This window comes from Schistocerca serialis, chromosome 4, assembly GCF_023864345.2.
Source record: "Schistocerca serialis cubense isolate TAMUIC-IGC-003099 chromosome 4, iqSchSeri2.2, whole genome shotgun sequence".
In the NCBI taxonomy this organism is placed as follows: Eukaryota; Metazoa; Arthropoda; class Insecta; order Orthoptera; family Acrididae; genus Schistocerca; species Schistocerca serialis.
The window spans coordinates 437,758,233-437,783,758 of NC_064641.1; the positions used below are offsets into that span (position 1 = coordinate 437,758,233).

The window sequence follows — 25,526 nt, forward strand, 5'->3', positions numbered from 1 at the left end:
GTACTGTATTGTATCATGTTTGGTTCTTTATTATGGCGTAATGCCATATGTGCTAGAAGATGAAAACGTGTGCTTGAAATGCAGCGAACAGTTGAAACTAGCCAGTACTGTGGAATTAAACATTTCGTTTCAAATACATTGTCTGCCTCTGCAGAAAAGGTTAATAAAAGTGAAATTTCTTTAGAAAACAAGCAAAAATAACTTCATTGCTGTGCAAGGGGATTAATGCTTGACTGTCAGAAAGGTGGAAATAAAATAAAATCTGAAACTAATAACATATTTTAGCCTTCCGTAATTATGTGAATGTATTTTAATTCACTTGATAGCTCCCGATCACAGATATCCATTTTGTTTCCATTTGACGTGAGAGTAAACAAAGGGGAAACAGCACAATCACTAAATGTAAACATGGATCACATGGTGGCTATCCACTATAACTCAGACTGCTCTGCGCATCTGTCCGTGATCTACAATATTTGTTAACCGGATCAATACTAAAAAAAAGTGCAGTGCCACCCCTCTTCATACAGCATTCTTCTATCGCACGTCACTGTATTTCGTACTGTGGAATTGAAACGTGTATATTTTGTAATGGATGCCATCAAACAATATTCAGGACAGTGGGAATTGAAATGTCCTGTTGTGCCTCTCCTGCTCCCAGTTGGCCAGTTTGATAGCCTGCCCCTCTTTAAAAAAAAAAATCTCGCAATTAATAGCGGATGGGCTTATTTGTAATCGGGAAAGCAAGAACTCTTCAGAAAATTTGCACTCTTTATTGCCTATTAGATAACAACTTGCTGTTTTGTGTGACATAAAGAATCTATCACAACATCAAAGTTTGTCAAACTTTTTGCTACATGAAAAATCGAAATGTCGTTATCTAATACTGAAAAAGCTGTTAATACAAATCATACAGAAGACTGATCTGATTGTGTCTATTTTGTCACTGTCTGCTAGATAAAACAATATAGGCCTTTCTAATATGGCTGCAGTTTTGTAACACACCAAATAAACGAGACTGTTTTGGCACAAATGGTCACTATTATAACACGACAGAATATAATTCATGAAGTACCTACATCAAATGCCTGGTAGGCCTCCTACAAGCAAAATGCTTTATGTTAGGAAATAGTTTCACATTTCATTCATACACACCAGTTCCTCAAGCATGAGATCAAAAAAATAGTATAACGAAATTTTTATATAAATCGTCTTACTCTTCCATAATTTGTGCGATGTCCCCATTTCTTCTCCTTCCTCATTCTAACAAACAATCTTGTCATCACCAATTCTGTAGCTATTCCTGCCATTGTCAAAATTTGTTTGCCAATTAACTTCACTAGCCCAGCCAGAGTCACAGGTTTAGCTATCCTACGAAATTCTCTGGTTAGGCGTTGTTATGTGTTCGTACAACACGTTTTCCATGTTACTTCCAGAATAGAACTTAAACGGCTTCTAGCCGGGGACTGTACGACTGGTCCTTACTAGTGTAGCGATCTGGCCAAAAATTTTCTGTCAAAATTTCATTTTCTTGGATACACCGAGAAGATAATACGTAATATTTCTCACCTGTTATTCCTGTTAGTCATTTATTTCCACTCTGATAGTCTGAATCTATGGATTTCGCTAATAATTATCACAATGCTGATCATTTGAAAACCCAATCAACCACATAATCGGACAGTGATTGGCATTCACCCGTTCGGCTTCACTCCACTCAGCTCATATAGTCCCGTCCCCTTTTTTCTGCGGAAAGTTTATTTCTAGATGCAACAAGGATTCACCTGGCAGAGACATCACGTACACTATGCATGTATCCAAAAATAAACTTATGATTCATTCAGAGACCAGCTTAAAATGTGTTCAAAAATGTTCAAAAACCAACAGGGATGAGTTTCAAAATCATATGAACTATCGATAGATCAACGTGCGCTGGATGCTAGGCGCTTTGTGAAACAAGTTTTTTTTCCTCAAGAATATGAATTTTGTGCCCCCTTTTCCTGGTAGCATCTAGCTGCTTGCTGCAACTGCTTGCACAGCCAACAGCCACATTCTTGTAGCCAGAAGCGGGAGAGTCTACTACTCAAACGTGACTCAACTGCGCATGCACATGAGCCCACTCGTAAATGCTAAAACAAATCTAATGTAAACAGTTGTGACTTTACGCTCATCGGAGGCAATTTTTTTTAATGAAGCAGTGCATAGTCTTCCTAAAGCCTTTGACACATTTTGCTGTTGGCAGATGCTTGCATGAGCACTGTGTGTCTGTTTTATAAGGCGCATTTCCTTTGCAGTGTAAGTTATTTTCATTTTTTCTCTCATTTATGTTTTATTGTTGAAGTATTATTCTGCAGTTCAGTAATATCCTTTGTTAGAATATCTGTTCCTGCCATTCAAAATTACAAAAATTTAAGAGAAAACTAAAACAATGAAAAATTCCTGGAATTCTAAAAATTTCCCAGGTTTTTCCAGGTTTTCTCCCGGATGAAAAAATTCCCGGGTTTTTCCCGGATCTCCCAGTTGTCCCAGGTCGTATACACCCTGAATGTATCATTATGACAATGGAGACCATTTTAGAAAAAAAAATCCAAGTTGTACTCCTGAGGCTGCAGTTCAATTACCAAACCACAAAGTGAAACATGCATGGTGTTGTACCTGCTAATGTGTAGCTGTGACAAAGAACATCAAGTACAATATGTGGGGTATCAACCTCAACATGATACCAATGCAACAAACATACGTGGGGAAACAACTCTGTTCAAAATCAGCACTGTTGCTAACTGCACTACATTGATGTGTTTAAAAACATTATTAACTGCTTATGCTGTCTCAGAAGACAGAAATAACTGCGCACCAATATAAATACGGAGATATTCAAAATATCGATGCAATAAGTCCAAATTGCTCAATACATGAAGTTTCACACAAATGTAAAAGAGACTGAACTATTTTTCAATTCTATAATTTTTTGTGTTTTTTCATTATATTTGCTCTACATTAACTAATTCTGTCTATTATTAAGTTGGAAAATTATCTTGGTTTGAAAATACTGAGAAAAAATAAAATACTAATGACCATCCAAATGTCTCATTCCACTCCCCCCCCCCCCCCCCCCCCCCCCACCTACCCATCTCCCCTCCTACTTCTCCAATGGTAAAATTTGTTTCTACATATAGACTGGTATTACCAGTGTTAATTTCACAGACATACATAGTATGCAATTTCAAATAAGCAAAAATGATCTACTAGAACCAGCGGTAGACATCAACTGGCCTGTCTGAAGAAGTGAGTAAATATGCAGAATGTGTGTAATGTTGCTTGCAGTTCAGCTGAATAAAAACTTAAAATTAAGTCAATTGCGTTGATAAATTAGTAGAGAAACTCAGTTTGGCATATTTGGGAGTTTGAAATATCTTCTTGTGTTAACCCAAAAGCCAGAAGTTTACTCATTTTGTATACTTTCACATCCTGTTTTATGAAATCATCAGTTTTGGCTATGCACATAATGTAACTAAAGTATTTATTCAGCAGAAGCAAACTGTATTGCACTGTACCGTATTTTTATATATCCACTCAATCATTCAACCTACAGCAGTGAATAACATGATATGGGACAAATCAAACAGATGATGACAAACACACATGCATACAACATTGTTACACATCATATACATCACACACAAGATATATTGCACGTTTTCTTATTCAGTCATTCAATACACAGAAGTGTACAACATAATAAAGATTTTTCACTTTTGCCAAAGCTAGTCTGGCTGAGGGAGAAAAGCTCTTCCTCTTCGCTGATGTTATGATACCAGCTGTGATCCAGTTGGAGGATGCTCTCTTGTTACATATGGTTTTTGTTTTTAAGGAGAAATAATAGTTGAAATAGTAACAGAAAATGTTCTTCCAAATTTTTCATCTACTGTTTGAGAGTGGTATACAGTCTCCAGTTTTCTCTTTGCATATGCGACAGAAAACTGAGTACATTGTTTTGACAGAAACTTCTACTTCATATTGCAATTCTTTTGGGTTGACATTTACAGTCTAGAAAGACTGTCTGTATAATCAGTGCATTATGGTCAGAAAATCCCAGATTTATAGATCTAACAGAACAATTCATGTAGCTAATGAGTTGGAAAAGAGTGCTTAAACTTTGACTAGCTACCCTAGTTGGGAATATGCCCTTCATATCAAAGTTGTAACAGTTCATAAAGTTATTAAAGTCAGACTGATCATCACATTCTGTGAGGAAACTGATGTTAAAGTCACCACAGATTATGACTCTTGATGGTTTTCTTTTCATCACTTTTTCTAATACTGGTGTGAAATTTCTGTAAAAGGAGTGCAAGCTGTCAGAGAGATTTATAAACTGATATTACATGAACACTAATATCTTTGATTTCAATACCAGACAATTCTATGTCTTTCTCGACACAGTAGGAGATGCGTATGTCCAGTGGAGTAGCCGCAATACTGTCTTTTACAAATATGCAATTTCCTCCACCTCTGAAGTTTTTCCTTGAAAAGTGGTGCACTGGTTTGAATTGTGATAACATGACCAATTTTATTTTGAGAGACCTCATAAAGTGTTCAGTAATACACAGTTTTCGGGCATCCGATAATTCACTGTTGATGCTTGTTAAAAGTTCTAACTCATTTAGCTTATTCTTAAGACCCAGCACATAATGAAAATAGGTTTTTGGGGCAAGGGTACACTTCATACTAGTCAATACATTTCCATGAGAAGATTCTGGTATGGTTTCATTACTTACAATTGAATGTCTAGATTTATTTTCAGCATTGCTGGGAGACTCCACCTTAACTGAAGTTGTCACTTTTTTTTTTTTTAGGGGGGAGGGGGAGGAGGGATAGATGAAAAGCCTGCTTGTTGCAGGCCACCTTGGCCTTATGTGGACACTTACTGTGGATTGTGTTGTTGGCCCACTGCTGTTGGAGTCATTGGAGCTGATATTATTGCTGCTAGTGCCACTGCTGTTTGCTGGTACTTCTACTGGTGCCGCAGCTGTTGAAGTCATTGATGGAGCTGTTGGTGTCAGTGCTGCTGGTGATGCTGCTGCAGTAATTACATGAAACTCCTCATATGCTCTCCTTTCTTGTTTCTTTTGCAGTAGTTGCTTCTCTTGATGGCACCTCTTCAACATCAAGTTTTTGTGCAGAAATCACTTCTGCATAGGAGGAGGTCAGTGAAGAAGCAGTCCTGTTTGATTTGTTTGATTCTGTTGCTGCATCCAATGCTGTTCTAAGTAGTAATATACCTGCTGATGATTCTCTATCAACTTCTGGTTGTGTTGCTGTTGTAGACTCATCAGTTATTGTCCGATGTCCTTCTGCAGATGCTAGGTCAGGCTTGACTTATTAATGCTGATTTACTGGAGCGTGCCAATAATGCATATTGTACAATTTTGCAAAGATTTTCTTTTCCTTTGAACACTAAGTGGAGCCCATGTTTTGTGTAGTCACTTCGTCTTCCTCAGATATTTGCATCCATTACAGTATCACGGTTATAGCATGACACAGTCCTCATTATGTAGCTGTTCATTAGGGCAATTCTGTCATTCCATTCTGGTATGTCGTGTCTATATAGAATAGTGCATACAATCAATTTAGTGTGCATTATCTTTTTAAGAAAGTTTGTCATTGCCATTTTGAAGTCTGTGGTTGCATTCATCACATTGTTTGTGCCACTTAAAATTATCAGACAGTCGCCCTTTTTAAAATATCTTGTTTTTCTCAATGTTATGAACCACAACCTTCAGCAAAGGTCACTGACAAAGCAAAGATTTCTGATTGTACAAACTGGTTCAGGATTGCTGCACAAAGCCAACCATGATTGTCTGATACAAGAAGGATTTTTTGCTGTGTAGCTTCAAATCTTATCATTGTTTGCGGGCTTTGACAGTACTTAACACTTTTGGTTACTTTTCCACAAACATGATCATAATGCTGTACTTTATAATCACTGTCGCTTATTTGCTGGTACTTAGTCACAGAGCACTACTTAATTCTTCTGCTGATGTTTCTCAATTTGCACATAACATTATGTTCCGATTCATTATGGATTTAATCGGGATATTTTGCAGGTGTGTTTGGTCTGAGGTTGGGTGATGAACTAGTGCTTGATTAGAATTCAGGATGGAGTTATGTATTCTAGTGCGAAGTTCTTATACAAACTCCAACAGAAAATCTCTGCAAATTCAAAAGGAAGTAAAAGTGTTACCTCGTTAGCCAATACTTCTACAAATTATCTGATTATCTACACTTGGCGATCGAAAATTCTGTAAGCTGTATGGAAAGTAACAATGTCCACTGAAAAGATCAGAATTTGACAGACCTATCTTGTAACAGATGAAGGTTTGGAAAATACCAGTGTAACCATGTAAGTATTAAGCTGTCAATAGGGGATAAGGAGGACCTATTTAATAAACCTGAAGAAACTGTTAAGCAGCATAAAGATACTTTATAATGACCCTGAAAGTTCTCCTTCTTGATGGGATCTTAGGAATGACAAAAATTTTGTGCGCGCACGAGAAAGGGGGGGGGGGGGGGGGGGAGGTGTTACTTTCAATTTTTGAAGTAAACTTCTACATTATTACGTAGTTAATAAATCGGCACCAGTAACAATAGAAACTTCTAAAGCTGAAAATATTTACCTGTCTCCACTGGACTTGCCAGCATTGGCACAATGGTTATGAATAAGCTGGCCAGGATGTAAATAATAGGGAAGAACAGGTTGACTTTGATCGGTCGAGCCAAGTTGGGCTGCGTCCATCGTAACCATGGGAGGCACAATACTGCTACACCAATACTCAACTGTAAAAGGACATTAGATTAAGTTACTGACATTTATACAAATACAAACATAAGTATTCAAAATGAAAACATAATTGGAAGTATGCCAAAAGGTACATTCATTAAACTGAAAATTGTGAATGTGAATATTCATGAGAGGCTATAATTCTGGTGAGCACATTCAAAACTCCCATCTTTAACAGTCAGTACAGTTTTTACAAGTATAATCCCCTACTTGATCTACACAAAGTGATGTTGAAAGACATGTGAAACAAAGCAGCAAGCTTCAGACTCTTGAAAAACAAGAAAATAAACAGTCTGTGCTGATCAGAGCAAACAGTGAAGCGAGGTATATAGAGTTTCTTGAGCATAACAGGAAGAGATGATATACTGACAACAAATATAGATTACAAATGAAATTGTCAAATTTAAATTTGAACATTGGAAAATCTGTTATAGAACAATAACTAACCGGATGAAACGGATAGTCTGCCACTCACCACATAGAGGACACACTAAAGCACATTATAATAAGATGTAGGTATTATAACACACACACACACACACACACACACACACACACACACACACACACACACACACACACAGTCTTCTTCCAATTTGTGTCTCTGTCAATGTGCCTTTCAGTCACTCAAAGCCTCCTCCATGCTGTAAGTAGTAATCAGTTTCGTACATGTTCTGTTATTCAAACTAAGATTTCTAATGCATTTGTTCTCAGCATCAGTCTATTCTTCCTTTTAATTTTCTGTGTTAGTTCTTTCTTATTATGAAGGTGCAGTGTGGCTTCAGCTGACAGAGACTGTAGTCAAGTGTGTGTGAGTTGTGTTTGCGAGCGTGCGCCTTTGTGTGTGTGTGTGTGTGTGTGTGTGTGTGTGTGTGTGTGTGTGTGTGTGTGTGTTAATGATGAAAGCTGTGGCTGAAAGCTTTATGTGAATGTCTTAATTGTGTCTGTATGCAACTTGACGTGTCTTCTTTATGGTAAGTAGCAATCTGTCTTTCCCTACATCATTGATATTCCTACCTGGAGTTTCCATTGTTTGATACATTGAATTTCATTGTCAAAAATATTTTGCTCTCATTTTCATATTGAGGAGGAAAACCTCTCCATGTCAAAGGCTCCAACAACATGTATGCAGTTATAGAGAGAAGTGGGACAACAGAGGCCATCTCCTTCTCTGAAATTGTTTTGTCAATGTCCTGTTAGGTGTTCCTATCCAGATTTGTATCTAGAGGAATAGCTGTTATACTCAACATACTCTACAACATAATATTTTATAGGCTATACCTCATATAAAAATTAAAGATGTGTAAAGGGTTGTGCTCACAGAAAGTCAGTAAATCATCATATAGAGTGAACCCAAATTCCACCAAGCAAATTTCAGAGGTTGTTTGAAGATATTTTCTGAATATTTTACTATGAGGAACCCATGGCCTCCAGTGGCTCATTACCCCATTTGCCTTTGTCTCTGTGAAAATACCTAGATGACTGTGAAAATCCTGTAATAAGCAGTCACCAAACCATGCAACACAAAAAGCAGATTAATGCAACAGCGTAAGAAATCAGAGACAACAGGTCCCTCATACCCAATTACTCAGAAATATCCCTGAACAACCTTCAAAATTTTGTCAGTGCAGTTGAGATTCACCCTACATAAGAGACTGAAATCGAGGTCTAATTAGAAGACCACTGTTTATTTTAAAGATTCAGTTGTAAATGTGCAATACCATTGTCATCTCTAATAATTGAAAAATTAAATTTAAATATTGTGGCGACATGAAAAGAAAGTTGATGCATGTTTACAGGAAAGAAACTACAGTGCACTGTAAAGTACAACACACTCAGTCAGTATAGAGTATTAAAAACGAAACGCTATGGGTAATTGGTTATTACGAAATGGTTGGTTGAGTGAACCTCATGTTGAATGGATGTAATCTGTGTAATATAGGTATATATATCAATATAAACACAAACAGAAATTTATGTAATGAATTCAATGAGAATGAAATTCATAATGGTAATAATTGAGTAAACAGACTCTCAAGTTTGCTGATAAAATTAACAGAAACAAAAACAGTATCTGAATATACATTCAAAATATTTTATAATATAAATATTGTAATAAATTTACCCAAGTTGCAAAGCCCACATAGTTTATCAGAGCTCCAATGTCAGACACAGTCAAGTACAGCATTGACAGTAAGGCCTGGAGAAAGAAGAAAGAAAAAATAAGGGATAACATTATTAAAATAACATAACTGAAAAACTATTTTACATTAAACAGTACATGTTGAGTATATTTATTTATCACAGATAACATTGTCATCATACTCTAATCACACCATCAGCATCCACCAATCAGCAGATCAAATGGTCACTTGCAGTTTATGTTTGTCACAAAATGAATCCATGTTCTGTTTGGTCTGTCAGCATTTCTGCTCCTTCTTGGCAGGTGGTGCCATCTGGGTCTTTCTTGTTCAGGATTCTGTGTGTGTGGGTTAACCACTTGTTTGTAAGATTACATTCCTATAAGCTTCCAATGTTCCATAGTTATACAGATGTGGGGCACTGAATTAGCACCATATATCTTTCACCCCAGTGATGGTGCATAGTGTCATGCTATACACTTCACAAGACATTCTTGGAGAGCCATCCTGATCCTTGACAACTCACCAGTCAACCACAAGTCTCAGTGATTTGATGCAGCTTAGTCCAAAACCACACACACACACACACACATTGATCAATGATGCCACAGATGTGCTCAAAATAATTGAAGTGTTGCACAACCAAATTATTCACCGACTCCTGCTGCTTGTCATCTGGGTCCACTTAACAAGTTCTGATGTAGAGAAAAGAAGCCGAGTGAGTACGACTCCAATGTTAAGGGTTGCATACATCAGCAATCAAGGCACCCATTATGTCAGTGTTATACTGGCTTCTTTCCTTCCCACTATAGCCCGATGGATATGACATGTGTGAGAATGGTGGCACTGTTGTCACTTTCTACTCATTAACACAGTCCCTCTTACTGAAGTGTGCAGCAGTGTAATAATAGCATTGACTTAATATGAAGCTGAGTACCCAGTCTTAGTGTTTTAGTGTAGCAGTGACAGGGTGAAAAAGATCAACTCTCAAGATTAGATGGTCTCTAATGAAGCTTTATTTTGTGGGACTGGAGGATGTAAGATGAAAATTAAGTGATTTAGCATATAGCATTGCAAAGGTGGTGAAGGAGGAGGAAGAGTGATGTCTAGCAAGAGTGTCATGCTAGAGTCTAACCTTTTCTTAAAAAAGTTTGTTCAATGCAAACAAATCTGTTGTAATCTTGTTTCTTCCACTTCCAACATAAGAAAACATACATGCTTTGTCAAATGAAAATAAGGCACAAAGCAACATCAGCTATGTTCCTATAACCAAAAAGCAAATTATACCTTAGACCATTCAGTATGGTTCATGGCTCAGATTTCAAAAAGGTAGCACAAGGAGTCCTATCTGTAGGAACTGAACTGGACTGTATTGTGAAGTTGATGTGGAGGTTATACTAACTTGTTTGCTATGGTTGAGATTCAAGCTGTTTCCAGTGCAGAGGCTATTAAAAAGGGGTCGATACCATGAGATACTGTTGCTGTTACCAATAAAAGAGCCTCTTTTCAAACAGATAGTTGTATGTAAGATGCACATTAACCCTTTGACTGCTGTGGAAATGTTAACTCATCATGCCTCGCCATTCCCCTGATGCGCCTGACGTGTATACACATGGCCTTGGGTCCTCCCTACAGCGCTAAGGACGTATTTATGTGTCCCGCGCCACTGGCCTTCCAACTGCTAGGGACACATTTAGGCGCACTGAGTCACAGCTATCTGAGCACTACGAACATGTATACACGCATGGCTGTCTTTCTGCCCCACTCTTCCAGTAGCTGTTCAGTGGTCTGACTGTGTAGCTCGAGAGTGCATACATCTTTGTTGCTGTGTTCGCTCCTTGCAGAATTTGACTTAGATTCCTGTATTTTCGTCAGTGTTCTTGTTTTCTACATGAGAAATGTCATGTCGCCGTGGTTGCACAGATAAAGAAATCCTGGATATGCTCACTAAGAGCAACAATGAGTATGAATTATCTGACGTTGCTAACAGTGATGAGTCTTCAACAGAATCTAGCTGTAGTCCTCATCCTTTTACATCAGAGGGGAGAGCAAGAATTACAGTCAGCAGTTCCTCTGAATCCGAGGAATCAGACAGTGACTGTGAAATGGTTCAGAAGAGAGCATGCTTAAGTGACACATTTGACTGGAAAGAAACCAATTTCCAGCCATTAAACCATCACTTCAATGACTCAAGTTCAGGACACAAATGTCAATTAGATACTGACCCAAGCATTCTTTCATTTTTTGTGATATTTATGTCTCAAGAACTGTTGAAATTTATTGCAGACAAAACAAATCGTTTTTACTTTTACACCAGAGAAAATACTACAGAATCTGTGAATTCTCGACTGACAATGTAGAAAGACACTGGATTTGAGGAAATGTATTGTTTTGTTGCTGTTTGCCTTCTAATGGCGCAAGTTAAGGAGTTAAAATTAAGTGATTTTTGGTCCAGAGATACACTTTTGAACACACCAGTTTTCAGCAAAATTATGTTCTGCGACCATTTTTGTCTACTTCTGAGAATGTTACACTTCAGTAATAACTCTGCAAGTAGTGGAGGTGACAGTCTATTTAAAATTAGGACAATTGTTGACAAAGTTCATAAGATGTTTCATAATTCATTTTGCCCACATCACAAGCTTTGTATAGATGAAAGTCTCTTGCTGTTCAAAGTACGATTATCTTTTAAGCAATTTATTCTAGCCAAGCGAAGTAGATTCAGAATAAAGACATTTGTACTGTGTGACTGTCAGGGTGGGTATATATTAGATTTTATTGTATATGCAGGGGCAACAACAGAAATTGGGTTACACAATTTGGGAAAAAGTGGCGACGTAGTGGCAACTCTTGTGTGACCATATTTGGAACAGGGTCATATTCTATATGTTGATAACTGGTACTCCAGCCCGGACCTGTTTCTTTGGCTTCACAACCATGGAACAGCCGCATGTGGTACTGTTCGTAAGAACAGGCGCAACATTCCAAAACTGCAGAAGAAATTAAAAAGAGGAGAAACTGAGTTTAGGTCCACTGACAAGGTCCTTGCTATCAAGTGGTTCGATAAGAGAGAGAAGTACATGTTGACCACAAGTTACATAACACAAATGGTTGAAACAGAGAAGAATGACAGAAATACTGGCAAAAAAATAAAGAAACCGCAATGTATTGTAGATTACAATTCGAGTAGGGGTGCAGTTGACCATTGTGACATGTTACTGAGCTCCGTGGAATCAGCGCATAAGACTGTGAAATGGTATAAGAAATATTTTTTCACATTCTGGATTTGTGCATACTAAATGCTCATGCTCTCCATCGGTCAGCAACAGGGCGAAAAATGGCACTCGCAGAGTTTCACCTTTCTCTCGTAAGGGAGACTGTAGAAAAAAATGCTACAGAACTGAGAAAAGCTGGTAGGGGAAGAAGGCACTACAATGATGAGAATCCTCTGCAATTCACAGGGAGACATTTTCCAGCAGTTATCATGAGTGAACATTCGCAGAAAAGTATGCTAATGTGCAGATGCGTGGTTTGCACAGAACAGAAAGTGCGCCAAGAAACTAGATACCAATGCAAAACTTGCAATGATCCATTATGTGTTGCACCCTGCTTTGAGACTTATCATACAAAGAAGCATTACTAATCATTGGGAACTAATTGTGAAAAAAATCGTTGACACTTCTGAATGAATTACTAAAAAAGGCAAAAATGTAAAAAAAAAAAAAAAAAAAAAAAAAAAAAATATAAATCTATTTTTAACTTTGCCAGTGCCAGTCCAAAGCCCAGATCGAAAAGAAGGATGGGAAATAGATGCAACATGTGTAAAATTATTCAAACAAAGCCTGACTTCTTCATATTTAGCAGTTTACTGGCAAATGAATGAACTTGGTGATTGAAATGGCGCAATATCTGTACTGTGGCAAATGTAATTAGGCAGAGTACATTGTGCCAGTATAACAAAACCCATACATTAATCTGCATATGATACATTTAAATTAATATGTAACATGGACAGTTATATTCTTTTATCCTTAATGTAGATTACACTCGGTCTACTTGTACAAAACATGTTTTCCATAACTGATTTAAACGCCTTTGATCAACGAGAAATGACATGCCAAAGTTAAAACTCTTTTCTCAGTGCGATTTTTCTTGCTACTTTGCCTCTGTTGTTAGCCAATATTGAAAATTAAACTTCTTGTTCTGGGGGAGGGTGAGGGGCTTAAAATTTGTTGTTCAAATGAGACTGGCTTTGAAGCATGATTAGAAAACAGCATTTGAAAAAGAAGTATTGAATACACCCTGCTTTCATCTTTTCATAAAAATCAACATCTTTTCAACTAATTTGTAAATTATAAAAAATTTTATTCCTTATCGTTCTGCAGTCAATCTACTGCACTCTAAATTTCATTTTCCCCATGCGTTCACACTACTAGACATGCTAACCCAAAGTTTACATTGTTTTTGAGACTGATTTTCGTGCCCAACTTTCATTCCGGTTGTACAGTTTGGTATGTTTTATGGAGCATAGTTTTCTAGCAAAATTGGAACAAAAATATCACATTTTTGACGTTTTTACTAAATCTTCCATTTTTTGCTTAATTCACTCATTTCTGAAAAGTGCTATGGAAATTAAACTTTATATTTAAGAACCCTGTGTTGTTAGGTTGCTACATGCACATCCATCATAGTATTAGTTCAGGAGATGCAAGAAGCCAAACTTCATAATTTTTTCGGGCACCTAGTTTTTGGCCGATTTACTTACAATTTTCTGACTCAATATGGCTCATAAAATTCTTTTCATTATTATTCTTAAGAGAACGCATAAAGTTGTACAAGATGGCCAAATTTTATTTCTTTACAAAAACTATTGCCCGAGATATTACAGCTCAAAGTGGCCAAAACTTCACGCTGGCTCTGTGCGAGTCGTATTCAGCCAAGAAATATTCAGCACAGGGCAGGTTGGGCAGCGCAGGCTGATCCAGTCCCAGTGATGGCTCCAAGGGACAGGCACACAGCGCAGGTAGACGGATAAACCCACAGGCCGCGGTGCGTCAGTGCGCCAAGCAGGTGGCGCGCCTTCAGCAGTCAAAGGGTTAAACTATCTGCTCTAAAATGTCTGTGTCCATTATTAGTGAAACATGGCATATGGATAACCTAGTAGTGTTTACCGGCCCATTTACCAATGAGGAAAAAATAGCTAATGTTTTATCAGAGCTCTGTAGCCATTTTGATTGCTTACAAATTCCCAAGGACTTAATGAAGTCAGCACATTTTGTAAGAGATCAGGATTTTAATATAGTTGCAGTTCTAAAGGACTTTGGTAGGCTTCCTTGCACTTGTCATTGTTTTAGCATTTTTCTTATACATACTTTTAAGTCACAGATTTTATCTTCAGAGCCAGAACTAACCAGTGTAGGTGAGACATGCTCTTACAAAGTACTAGTGGCATGTTGTAAGAGCTGTGCATTCAAAGAGGCTCACAACATCACTCAAAGAAGATGTCCAAGTACAGTGAAAGACTTGGTTAGACATGCTAGTTTCAGTACAGGATACTCTTATCAAGGTCAAGGAGTTGCTCCCACATAAGGAGTTAAGTAGATTTCAGTACATAGATAGTAGATCCTAAATGAATTTGTCATGTTTCTCAGGTCATTCAAAGATGCTACTAATGATCCAAAGTGAGACAACTATCCAACTCTGTTTGGCACTCCTTGAGCAGTGTAGCTTTCTGGATGATCACTAGAGCCTTAATGAATCAGGGATGTGATGGCAATACCTCAAATCAAGATGCAGAAGTTACATGAATGGTAGGGAATGACAATATTAAACATCACAAAATTTTTCTGTCTCTCATATCATGATCTTTTTGTGCTGAGCACTGACTATGTGGATAACGTTTTCATAGAGGTTGGTGAGTCAGTAACTATATGGCACTATTAACATAGAACATAATTAGTTGTCAATGTTGCTACAAATTGTAACCTTCATTCTGCCCAGCTACTTATGGTTCACACAAAAGGACTTCAGGCCTATCGAAACTACCACACCTGTTGAAATTCCAAGAGTATGCAAGAGGTCTGGACCATATGGACAAACACTGAAGTATGTATCATTGTACCTCTCAACTGCTGTTGCTGAGGAGGGTGCAGAGGCCGAAACATATTCTTGGATGGTGGAAAGAACAAGAAAAAATAGTACATACTGTGGCACATATAAGGAGTGTAGTATATATTCCAGTCTTAACCCACTCTAGTGAGATCCTTACGTAATGGATGACACTTTATGGGTCACACTAACACTGATCTATGAAGTTCATGTGACATTAAATAATGTCACTACTATTCAGGTATTAAAGTAATATAATGATATGTTATTTGAATTTAATGATCCTTTCCAGTGTTCTCAAAAAAAAAAAAAAAAAACCTTTGTGGAACACCACTGCCTTTCAGAGATTCCTTAATCTGCTGATAACCAATGACATAGGTGTGTTCTTAAATGAAATCAGGCTGATTTTCTAATCCACACAGCTTGGAATAGGAATATTAAAGCTGTGTCTTCAGTTTCACAAGGTAGAATGATATGTACAATGCTAGTGGAATAAGAGACACTCTATGTATTATTTTGGCCACAGAAAATTGCATGTATGGGATAATAATGAGTTGTGCAAGTTTTGCGAGCACTGCTGTAAACTTAGGTCAATACTTAACCACTATTCCAAGACTACATTCATTCATTTTCTTGTACTGTTGTCACAGAGTCAGTAATTTTTAGACAGTGTGTGAATGTCAGTGGAATTGTTTGACATTTTCTGAATAGAAATTTAATATTAAAATAAACTTACAACAATCTTTGAAAAATGTTATACATGCATACACTGTCCATTCAAAAAGTTCTAAGACTTATTTTATTCCTGACATATAAGTGACATCAGTGTAGTAAATACAGTGGCAGCCTGAGATAACAATTGCCACATTTTACCAGTCTTTACCAGTCTACTGTGAGCAGGCACTGTTAAGTAATGGATGTGCAGGTGTAGTGTGTCAGTGTTGTCTTGTCACAAATCAGAATTGAGCAACATCTCTAGATCAAAAGTTCAAGACATTCTCTGGAATGTGTGCAAAGTTTGTCCTGCACACCTGAACAAAAACAAAATACGGGTGCCTGCTATGAATTGCAAAACATGGACAATTCTTTCCTGGAAAAAATCGTCAAGGGTGACCTGACTTGATGTTATCAGTATGAACCTACCAAAAAATGACAAAGTGTAGAAATTCAACTGATGGATTGAAATTCTGATGAAATAACTGACATTCAAGCCAATGTGATGTGCAATTTGAACAACATCGCAAGAAAGACTTCTCTGATGGTTTCACATGGTTGAGTGAATATTCTGTGCGTTTCACCCATGTGAGAGTGGAGGTGGGGTTGTGGGGAGATTATGTAGAACACTTTAAGAATTAAAATCATGCTGTTTCTCTATTTTTTATTTATCCAGTCTGAAAACTTTTCGGACTAATGAGGTACATACGTACATACATACATACATGCATACATACATACAAAGGCTGCAAGTTTGGATATGACATCATAGGACCCACTGCTCAGTTAAAATGAGTATACACAACTAATTTTTGATATATGTATATTCTAAGGGAATTAGATTAATAAGTGAGACACTATAAGTAATAGATAAGTTTTGCTGTTTGGCCAGCAAAATAACTGTTAGCACCAACAGGGAGGATACAAAACTACAGACTGATAATATCAAGAGAAACATTTCCGAAAGGGGCAATATCTAATAGAAAGTTAAATGTTGTGAAGTCTTTTCTGAAAGTATTTGTCAGAAGTGTAGAAATATATCAAAATGAAATGTGGATGATAAGCAGTTCAGACAAGAAGAGAATAGAAACTTTTGAAATGTGTTGCTATGGAAGAATGCTTAAGATTAGATTGGTAGATTGAGATTATATTGGTAGACTGAGTACTGAATTGCAATTATAACATAATTTGATATAAAGGAGAAGTCAGTTCATAGGAAACATTCTGAGGCATCAGGCAATTATCAAATTGGTAAGGAAGTGTATGGGGTAAAAACTGTAGAGGGTCATATACAGTAAGAAGGTTCAAATGGATATAGGTTGCAGTGGTTATGCAGAGATGAAGAGGCTTGCATAGGATAGAATAGCATGGAGAGATGCATCAAACTATTCTTGTGATTTAAGATAACAAGTGCAATTATAACAACACTCCACATGACAGTGGAAAAAAATGTCTTACCATGCAGAGTACAGCTGGAGCAGGAGTCAGCTTTGATATTTGAATCATTGTTAAAATTTCTGGCATTTGTCCCTCACATGCCCCAGCATAGAATAATCTGAAACATTAAAAAATAGGGTTACTGTTTCTGAAATCTTTATAGCAATTGATAGTAACAGCCTACAACCAAAACTGAGGAAAATGTATTAATGCAAATATAGCATTTTTGTGTAGTCTTGTTTCAGCATACAACCACTTTGAAGAATTTAAGAGACTATTGGGGTATTCATACATCTGACATTGCTAAAGTATCTACCTGAACAATAAATGTTATTGAATGATGATAGACTATCAGATCATTGAATTCTGTGCTAATGATTTGGCATGGAGTAAGATATAATGTATTATGGCAGGAATGCTGCAATCTTAGGCTCTTGTAATTGCAGACAAATCTTCTGATATATCCAAGATAGCCGAAAGCAGATGCCCAATTTATTCTTCCTGTGTCTACTCAATATTAATCAAGCTATAAGTTTTCAGCCCAAAATATTTTGTTAAAGTATTAGTAATTTCTTAACTTTTTTCTGCTAATTGCTCACACTTTTGCCAAGTCAGATTATTTGCAATAAATACAAAATTATTTCAATCCTTGTGAGATGAGTCCTAAAGTGGACATAACAAATCGAGGGTGTGTTAGCGCTTCAGATATAAAGATAAAGAGTGAAAAATATGTGTAATATACAGATCTTGCAGTTTGTACAGTATTCCTAAGTGTATTGTGTGTCATATTATCACAAAAATAGAGGAAAGGATGAAGTAGAAACAGTTAAACACAATGAAACAAACCAAGATAGCAAGTGCTCAGCAAAACAATCTTGTGAATATAGCCAAAAATTTCAAAAATAAACAAGAAAAGAGTCAGGCCAACATGTGTAATTTTTGCTGTTGCAAGAGAGTTTGTTACGATATCAAGCTAGTGAAATTTGTATAAATTGTGGATGCAGCATAAATATAAATCAGTTTATGTATTGGTACTAGTGAAAATCTTAGTACAGTTCTGAACTATACAGTTACAGTATTCCAAGCATGCTCTCTCTCTCTCTCTCTCTCTCTCTCTCTCTCTCTCTCTCTCTCTCTCTCTCTCTTTGTGAAGCATAGCACAGCACAGAGAAGCAAACAACTATCATCATGATGCGCATTGTGTAAATTGGTCAGCGCAAGGCACAGAACAAAATCAACGGCTTGAAACTAAACAAATAGACAATAAAATAGTACAAGGAAATACTCGGAATGAAAATTTCCGACAATGAATGAAAGACAAAATTTTGCAAGTGCATGCTCTAATTCTGAAAAGGTGGCAGGGGTAAAATACAGGGAGCGAAAGGCTATTTACAATTTGTACAAAAACCAGACGGCAGTTATATGAGTCGAGGGACATTAAGGGGAAGCAGTGGTTGGGAAGGGAGTGAGACAGGGTTGTAGCCTCTCCCCGATGCTATTCAATCTGTATATTGAGCAAACAGTAAAGGAAATGAAAGAAAAGTTCGGAGTAGGTATTAAAATCCATGGAGAAGAAATAAAAACTTTGAGGTTCGCCGATGACATTGTAATTCTGTCAGAGACAGCAAAGGACTTGGAAGAGCAGTTGAATGGAATGGATAGCGTCTTGAAAGGAGGATATTAGATAAACATCAACAAAAGCAAAACAAGGATAATGGAATGTAGTCGAATTAAGTCGGATGATGCTGAGGGAATTAGATTAGGAAATGAGACACTTAAAGTAGTAAAGGAGTTTTGCTATTTGGGGAGCTAAATAACTGATGATGGTCAAAGTAGAGAGGGTATAAAATGTAGACTGGCAATGGCAAGGAAAGTGTTTCTGAAGAAGAGAAATTTGTTAACATCGAGTATTGATTTAAGTGTCAGGAAGTCATTTCTGAAAGTATTTGTATGGAGTGTAGCCATGTATGGAAGTGAAACATGGACGATAAATAGTTTAGACAAGAAGAGAATTGAAGCTTTCGAAATGTGGTGCTACAGAAGAATGCTGAAGATTAGATGGGTAGATCACATAACTAATGAGGAGGTATTGAATAGAATTGGGGAGAAGAGGAATTTGTGGCACAACTTGGCTAGAAGAAGGGATCGGTTGGTAGGACATGCTGTGAGGCATCAAGGGATCTACATCTACATCTACATCTACACCTACATGACTACTCTGCAATTCACATTTAAGTGCTTGGCAGAGGGTTCATCGAACCACAATCATACTATCTCTCTACCATCCCACTCCCGAACAGCGCGCGGGAAAAACGAACACCTAAACCTTTCTGTTCGAGCTCCGATTTCTCTTATTTTATTTTGATGATCATTCCTACCTATGTAGGTTGGGCTCAACAAAATATTTTCGCATTCAGAAGAGAAAGTTGGTGACTGAAATTTCATAAATAGATCTCGCCGCGACGAAAAACGTCTTTGCTTTAATGACTTCCATCCCAACTCGCATATCATATCTGCCACACTCTCTCCCCTATTATGTGATAATACAAAACGAGCTGCCCTTTTTTGCACCCTTTCGACGTCCTCCGTCAATCCCACCTGGTAAGGATCCCACACCGCGCAGCAATATTCTAACAGAGGACGAACAAGTATAGTGTAAGCTGTCTCTTTAGTGGACTTGTTGCGTCTTCTAAGTGTCCTGCCAATGAAATGCAACCTTTGGCTCGCCTTCCCCACAATATTATCTATGTGGTCTTTCCAACTGAAGTTGTTCGTGATTTTAACACCCAGGTACTTAGTTGAATTGACAGCCTTGAGAATTGTACTATTTATCGAGTAATCGAATTCCAATGGATTTCTTTTGGAACTCTTGTGGATCACCTCACACTTTTCGTTATTTAGCATCAACTGCCACCTGCCACACCATACAGCAATCTTTTCTAAATCGCTTTGCAACTGATACTGGTCTTCGGATGACCTTACTAGACGGTAAATTACAGCATCATCTGCGAACAACCAATTTAGTACTGGAGGGCAGCATGGAGGGTAAAAATTGTAGAGGGAGACCAAGAGATCAATACACTAAGCAGATTCAGAAGGATGTAGGCTGCAGCAGGTACTCGGAGATGAAGAGGCTTGCACATGATAGATTAGTAAGGAGAGCTGCATCAAACCAGTCTCAGGACTGAAGACCACAACAACAACAACAAAGCTCTAATTGCACATTTTGTTTGAAGGTTCTAGAAGAACAATTAAACTGTGTGTGTGCGCAACAGATATTGTGTCGATTCATTCAGATGTCCAAAAGTGTAGACCAAATTTGCAAAAGGAAAAACAAAACATCGACACTGCTGAATGTTCCGATAATTGTGTTACATCACACATCTCAGTAAAAGTATATATTGCACCAACAGAAATGGAATTAGCATACCAGCAAGACAGGGTACAGACAAATTATATCATGTATCAGCTGAACAAGTACATTGTAAAAGCAGGTGAACAACACAATCATGCCACAGTACTTGATGTAAACTGATTCCTAAGAAGACAAGATTTCACATGCCAGGAATTGCATATAAACAAAAGAGGAACTATGCAGAGAATTAAAGTATACAGTAACAGCAAAAAAACAGGCCATTGTCATGGGAAAAAATGTAGCAGTAACCGTCATGCAAGAAGTACAAAAATCCTCTATAGAATCAAAAAACCAGGCAGATGGAAAAACTGGACCATCACATTCGAACAATGCGGTAGACCATGATGAATCAATGAAAATAGAAGCAAATGCAGCATTAAGAGCAGTACTGGAATAAACACACCGTAAAAAGCAGGAAGATCACAATGTGCCAACAGAAACAACTGATAATGGATTAAGCGCAATAAAGGAACCATCACACATAGCACCACAAAAAGATTGTGAAATACATCAAAGCATACAACCAACAACTTCAGAAGTTGAACAAATAGAAAGGAAACCAATGTGGACTTCACAGAGGGTATGAGCAGTTCCCCACTATTTAGCAAAAGATTTTTTATTCCACAGCCAACAAAAGAGAAGGACAAGATAAATAATAATGAATACAGCCTAGCCACATATCATGCTCCAACTACAACAGATATTCAGCAACCCATAACTCAAAGGGGAAAAAGGAACATTAAAATCTTGTACCAAAATATTCAGTACTTGGGCAACAGAAAACTTGAAGTGGAAGTGGTCCTGAATGAAGCACAACCAGATAAATTACACATCAGTGAGCGTGGGCTAAATGAAGCAGAGCTTAGCAGCCTAATAAGAGACTATGAGTTGATTAAATATTTCTGTAGATCAAAACATAAAGGTGGAGGTGTTGCTACATACAAAAAGAAAATTGGGAGTCTACGAGGTACTGAATACTGTAAATATGTAATCCTTCCAGCTTGCATTGAAAAAGATTTTGAAATCACCAGCTTCATGAGAGAAGAGCTCAGAATTATCTATGTGTACAGGTCCCCAAGTGGTAACATTACATTTCTGAGAAAACTAGAAAAATTATTACTGAAGATTAAAATGAATGATGATGTAATACGTGGAGACTTTAACATAGATATGGGTAAAGAATCAAAACCAAAACAAAAATTGAAAGAGACATTATTACAGTGTAACATGAAAACAATAATAGATGTACCTACAAGCGTGACTGATCATAGTCAAACCATTGTTGACAACATAATCATAAATATTGAGAATAGTAAACGTGAAACGAAAGTTCTACAGACAGCAATCTCTGAACATTGTGGGTTAATAATTCAGATCCACATAAATGGTGGCTCAAAAGATAAGAAAGAAGTCAGGATTATCAATGTACAAAACATGAAAATTTTCAAAACAACAGTGAAGAAAGAAGAATGGGCCAAAACAATACAAGCACTAGGTACAAATGAGAAGTATGATGCATTTCTTAACACACTAATGCATCACTTTCATATAGTCTTCCCCAAAGTAGCCTATCAGAGAAAGCAGGGTCACAGTTAGAAATGGATTACAAAAGAAATAACTGAACTCAGGACTTATGTGAAGGAACTCAGACAAGCAGGGAATATGGAGACACATAAACAGTATCAGAAGAAGTACAAGCAATTAATAAGAGAAGCAAAAGCCATTTCAATAAACAGAGCCATAGCAAATTCAAATCAAAAAAGTAAAACAACATGGGATATAATCAACAATAAAAGATATAGCCAAAAAAGTGTAAAAGATAGCAATTTTATTAAGTCAATGATAATTGATGACAACGTGGTTACAGATGGAACAAAAATTGCTAATACACTAAATGACAACTTTATAGATGCTGTTCAAAAGTTACAAGGGAAAACAGATCATCAGAGATCAAAACATGCTAAAATATTTGGCCAGCCATGCCACTCAGTGTTCCTGGAACCAGTGAAAAAAACAGAACTCATAAAAATAATCCAGAAATTAAAACCCAAAAAGTATGCAGGAGAAGATGAAGTATCAAATTATTTAATAAAAACTTGTGAATGAAGAAATACTCAAACCTCTTTTGAATGTTGCAAACTGCTCATTTAGACGAGTATTCCCAGAAAAATTAAGAGTACGCAAAGTAGTAACAATATTTAAGAAAGGAGACCAAAATGGACCAAATAACTACAGATCAGTGTCTTTAATCTCTGGTTTCTCAAAAATACTAGAGAAAAACAGCATTTTGATTCGAGCACAACATGGTTTCCAAAACGAGAATTCTACAGAAACCACTATCTCAAGCCTCACAGAACTATCTCAAGCCTCACAGAATCCGTTATAGATGTGTTAGACAAAAGGAACTGTCTGCTATGTTCTGGGTTTGTCTATAGAGTTTGACATAATCACCCATACTACACTTATTAAAAAACTTGAAAGCTATGGTATTTACGGACATACAGCCAAGTGGATAGAATCGTACATCAGCAACAGAAAGTAGTATGTGGAAACAGAAACTGGATGCAGATCTGAAATCAGAAGTATTAAGTATGGAATGCCTCAAGAATCTGTACTTGGCCCACTTCTATTCAACCTATTTGTAAAAAATATTGCTGTCAGTGAGAAAGATAAAAAAAATACTACATGCAGAATACATGACACTAATGAATGTAGAAAAAAGTCTGGAAACACAGAAAAGAAGTGCATTTATGTCAATAAATAACACTGTACAGTGGCTCATACAAAATAACTTTATTTTAAATCGAAAAAAGACATAATAAATGATGTGTAGTGTATAAAAAAGTGTGTTTGGGGGAACAATAGAAAATTTTTGGTTAAAATGACATTATTATTACCTTTTTTAAAATATGTATTTAAAAATTTGTAATACCTTGATGAAGTGAGCAGAATTCCATTAACAGCTCCAAAAGTGGATAATGCCACAAAGACTGGTATAGTCCATGCCATAAATCCAAATAAGCGGTTCGCAAAAGTCTGTTAAAAGAGAGCACATTTTAAAACACTTGTGACAGAAGAACTGAACATATACAATGGAAAAAGATGTCTTTTACAACTAAACCAACAGTTCCTTCAAAACACACCATGCTCACTCCAGAGACACAGAATTTTCTTTTTAACACCTATTGTGTCCAGTCATCAAACACTTTTTTTTTTTTTTTTTTTTTTTACATACAAAACAGCACATACTGATCATTCTCCTAAAATAATCTGCAAGGAAGTTCAAAGAAGAGATAGTGCTTGTGTACAATAACAACAGAATCAACCACAATTCATCAATGATCATTTTATAGAATGATATAGTCTAGTCACATAGGAATCATACTATTGACTATATGAAATCAATGCTTAACTATGTCAGGCAGAAAGAATTATGTTTATATGCAGAATATAACATTTTGTAAGATTATACTTACCACAGCCACAGCTTCAGAACCCAGGACTTCTTCTGGAGATAAAGTTGTGTAGAATGCTACATTGGTCATGACATAGACAACAGTGACAAGTGTGCATGAAATTGCAATGGCCCGGGGCAAATTCCTTATAGGATCCTTTAGTTCTTCAATGATGAAATTCAGGTAATTCCTATAAAGCAGAATAATGTTATTGGTAATAACAAACATTAAGACAAACAATAACTGTAAATTAAAATTAGACAGTATGTTGTAATCTGGTGCTTGAGTCTAAGCTGTGTAAGAAGATTCCTGCCGGCTCTCAGCACTGTTGCCAGCTTTCAGCTGCACCGTGCTAATGGTAGCAGGCAAAAACACTAGCCATCTATGGGGCTGTGAAACACTGAGGTATTGGCGTAGAGATGATTGCAAAATCACATTACATTATTGGTTGAGGTAGGCCTGCAAAGCAGTCACAACCAGCCCACTGCAACTGTCAGGGATCAACCAACGTATATCAACTCACCTATAGTCAGTTCTATTTTCATAAGAGTCCTACAGATAAAAAAAGGATAATAATTCTTACTTACAATTAATTTTTATCTGATATTTTGCTACAAGTTTATATACCATGTAGTACAGATAAATGTGTTAATATAATTTCTGCCTGATTAGCGGCACCAAAGAAACAACTTTCATCAAAGCATCATAGCATTCAAACTATCAAGAGCTCCAACAAACTTAAATAACATCTTGAGTAGTCAGTTTATATGACAGACTTCAGTTTTCATAAATTGATTTTCAAAAAGAATATATCATGGGTAATAAGTTTAAATTATGTGTAAATGTGCACAGAAATAAAGAGATGTGAATAGAAATTTCGTCACTTTACGTTTGTTGTACTCATTTTATATAAGTGACCACTTACCATCCATTATATGCAAACAGCCCCGAATAGAATGACAGGGCCACAGATGTCACTTCAGATTTAGTATTTTCAAATGTGAAGTATTCTGTCTGGCCTAAAACAAATACATAAAAGAAAATTATATTTCTTCCAATACAAATAAGATTTTTTTTTCTTTCTTAAGTAACTACTGTGCATCCAACTATTTAATGTTGCTATATCTGACAGAAAATGTGTTTTCCTACCAAACCAGAAATGATTTTTATCGTTAAAAATGACTTCTTTGCTTACTAGCAATGCTTACAGTAGTATTAAATCATCAAGGTTCATAATATGATAAACAACATGATTATAGCTGTCTTATGGTGTACATGCACAATTCATGTCTCATTTGTTGAAGTACAGTAAATGTGTTCATAAAGTCTTACTCATGAAAACTGTCATCATGAGCAATGAACCAATGTGGCAGTAGCATTAGTATCGTATTTGAGTAGAAGAAGTAGAAAATGAAAAT

General features: G+C 36.7%; 1 protein-coding gene across 1 annotated transcript in view; it reads right to left on the bottom strand.

Moving 5' to 3' along the window:
• LOC126475049 (large neutral amino acids transporter small subunit 1) overlaps positions 1-25,526 on the bottom strand; it is a 381,454-nt gene that overhangs the window by 22,920 nt on the left and 333,008 nt on the right. Inside the window, exons 4-9 of the mRNA XM_050102599.1 lie at positions 25,034-25,127; positions 24,130-24,298; positions 23,586-23,689; positions 17,260-17,356; positions 8,964-9,038; positions 6,675-6,834 (exon numbers count right to left, since the gene is read on the bottom strand). Of these exons, the coding sequence (XP_049958556.1) occupies positions 6,675-6,834; positions 8,964-9,038; positions 17,260-17,356; positions 23,586-23,689; positions 24,130-24,298; positions 25,034-25,127 (699 nt within the window). The remainder of the gene's footprint in view (positions 1-6,674; positions 6,835-8,963; positions 9,039-17,259; positions 17,357-23,585; positions 23,690-24,129; positions 24,299-25,033; positions 25,128-25,526) is intronic.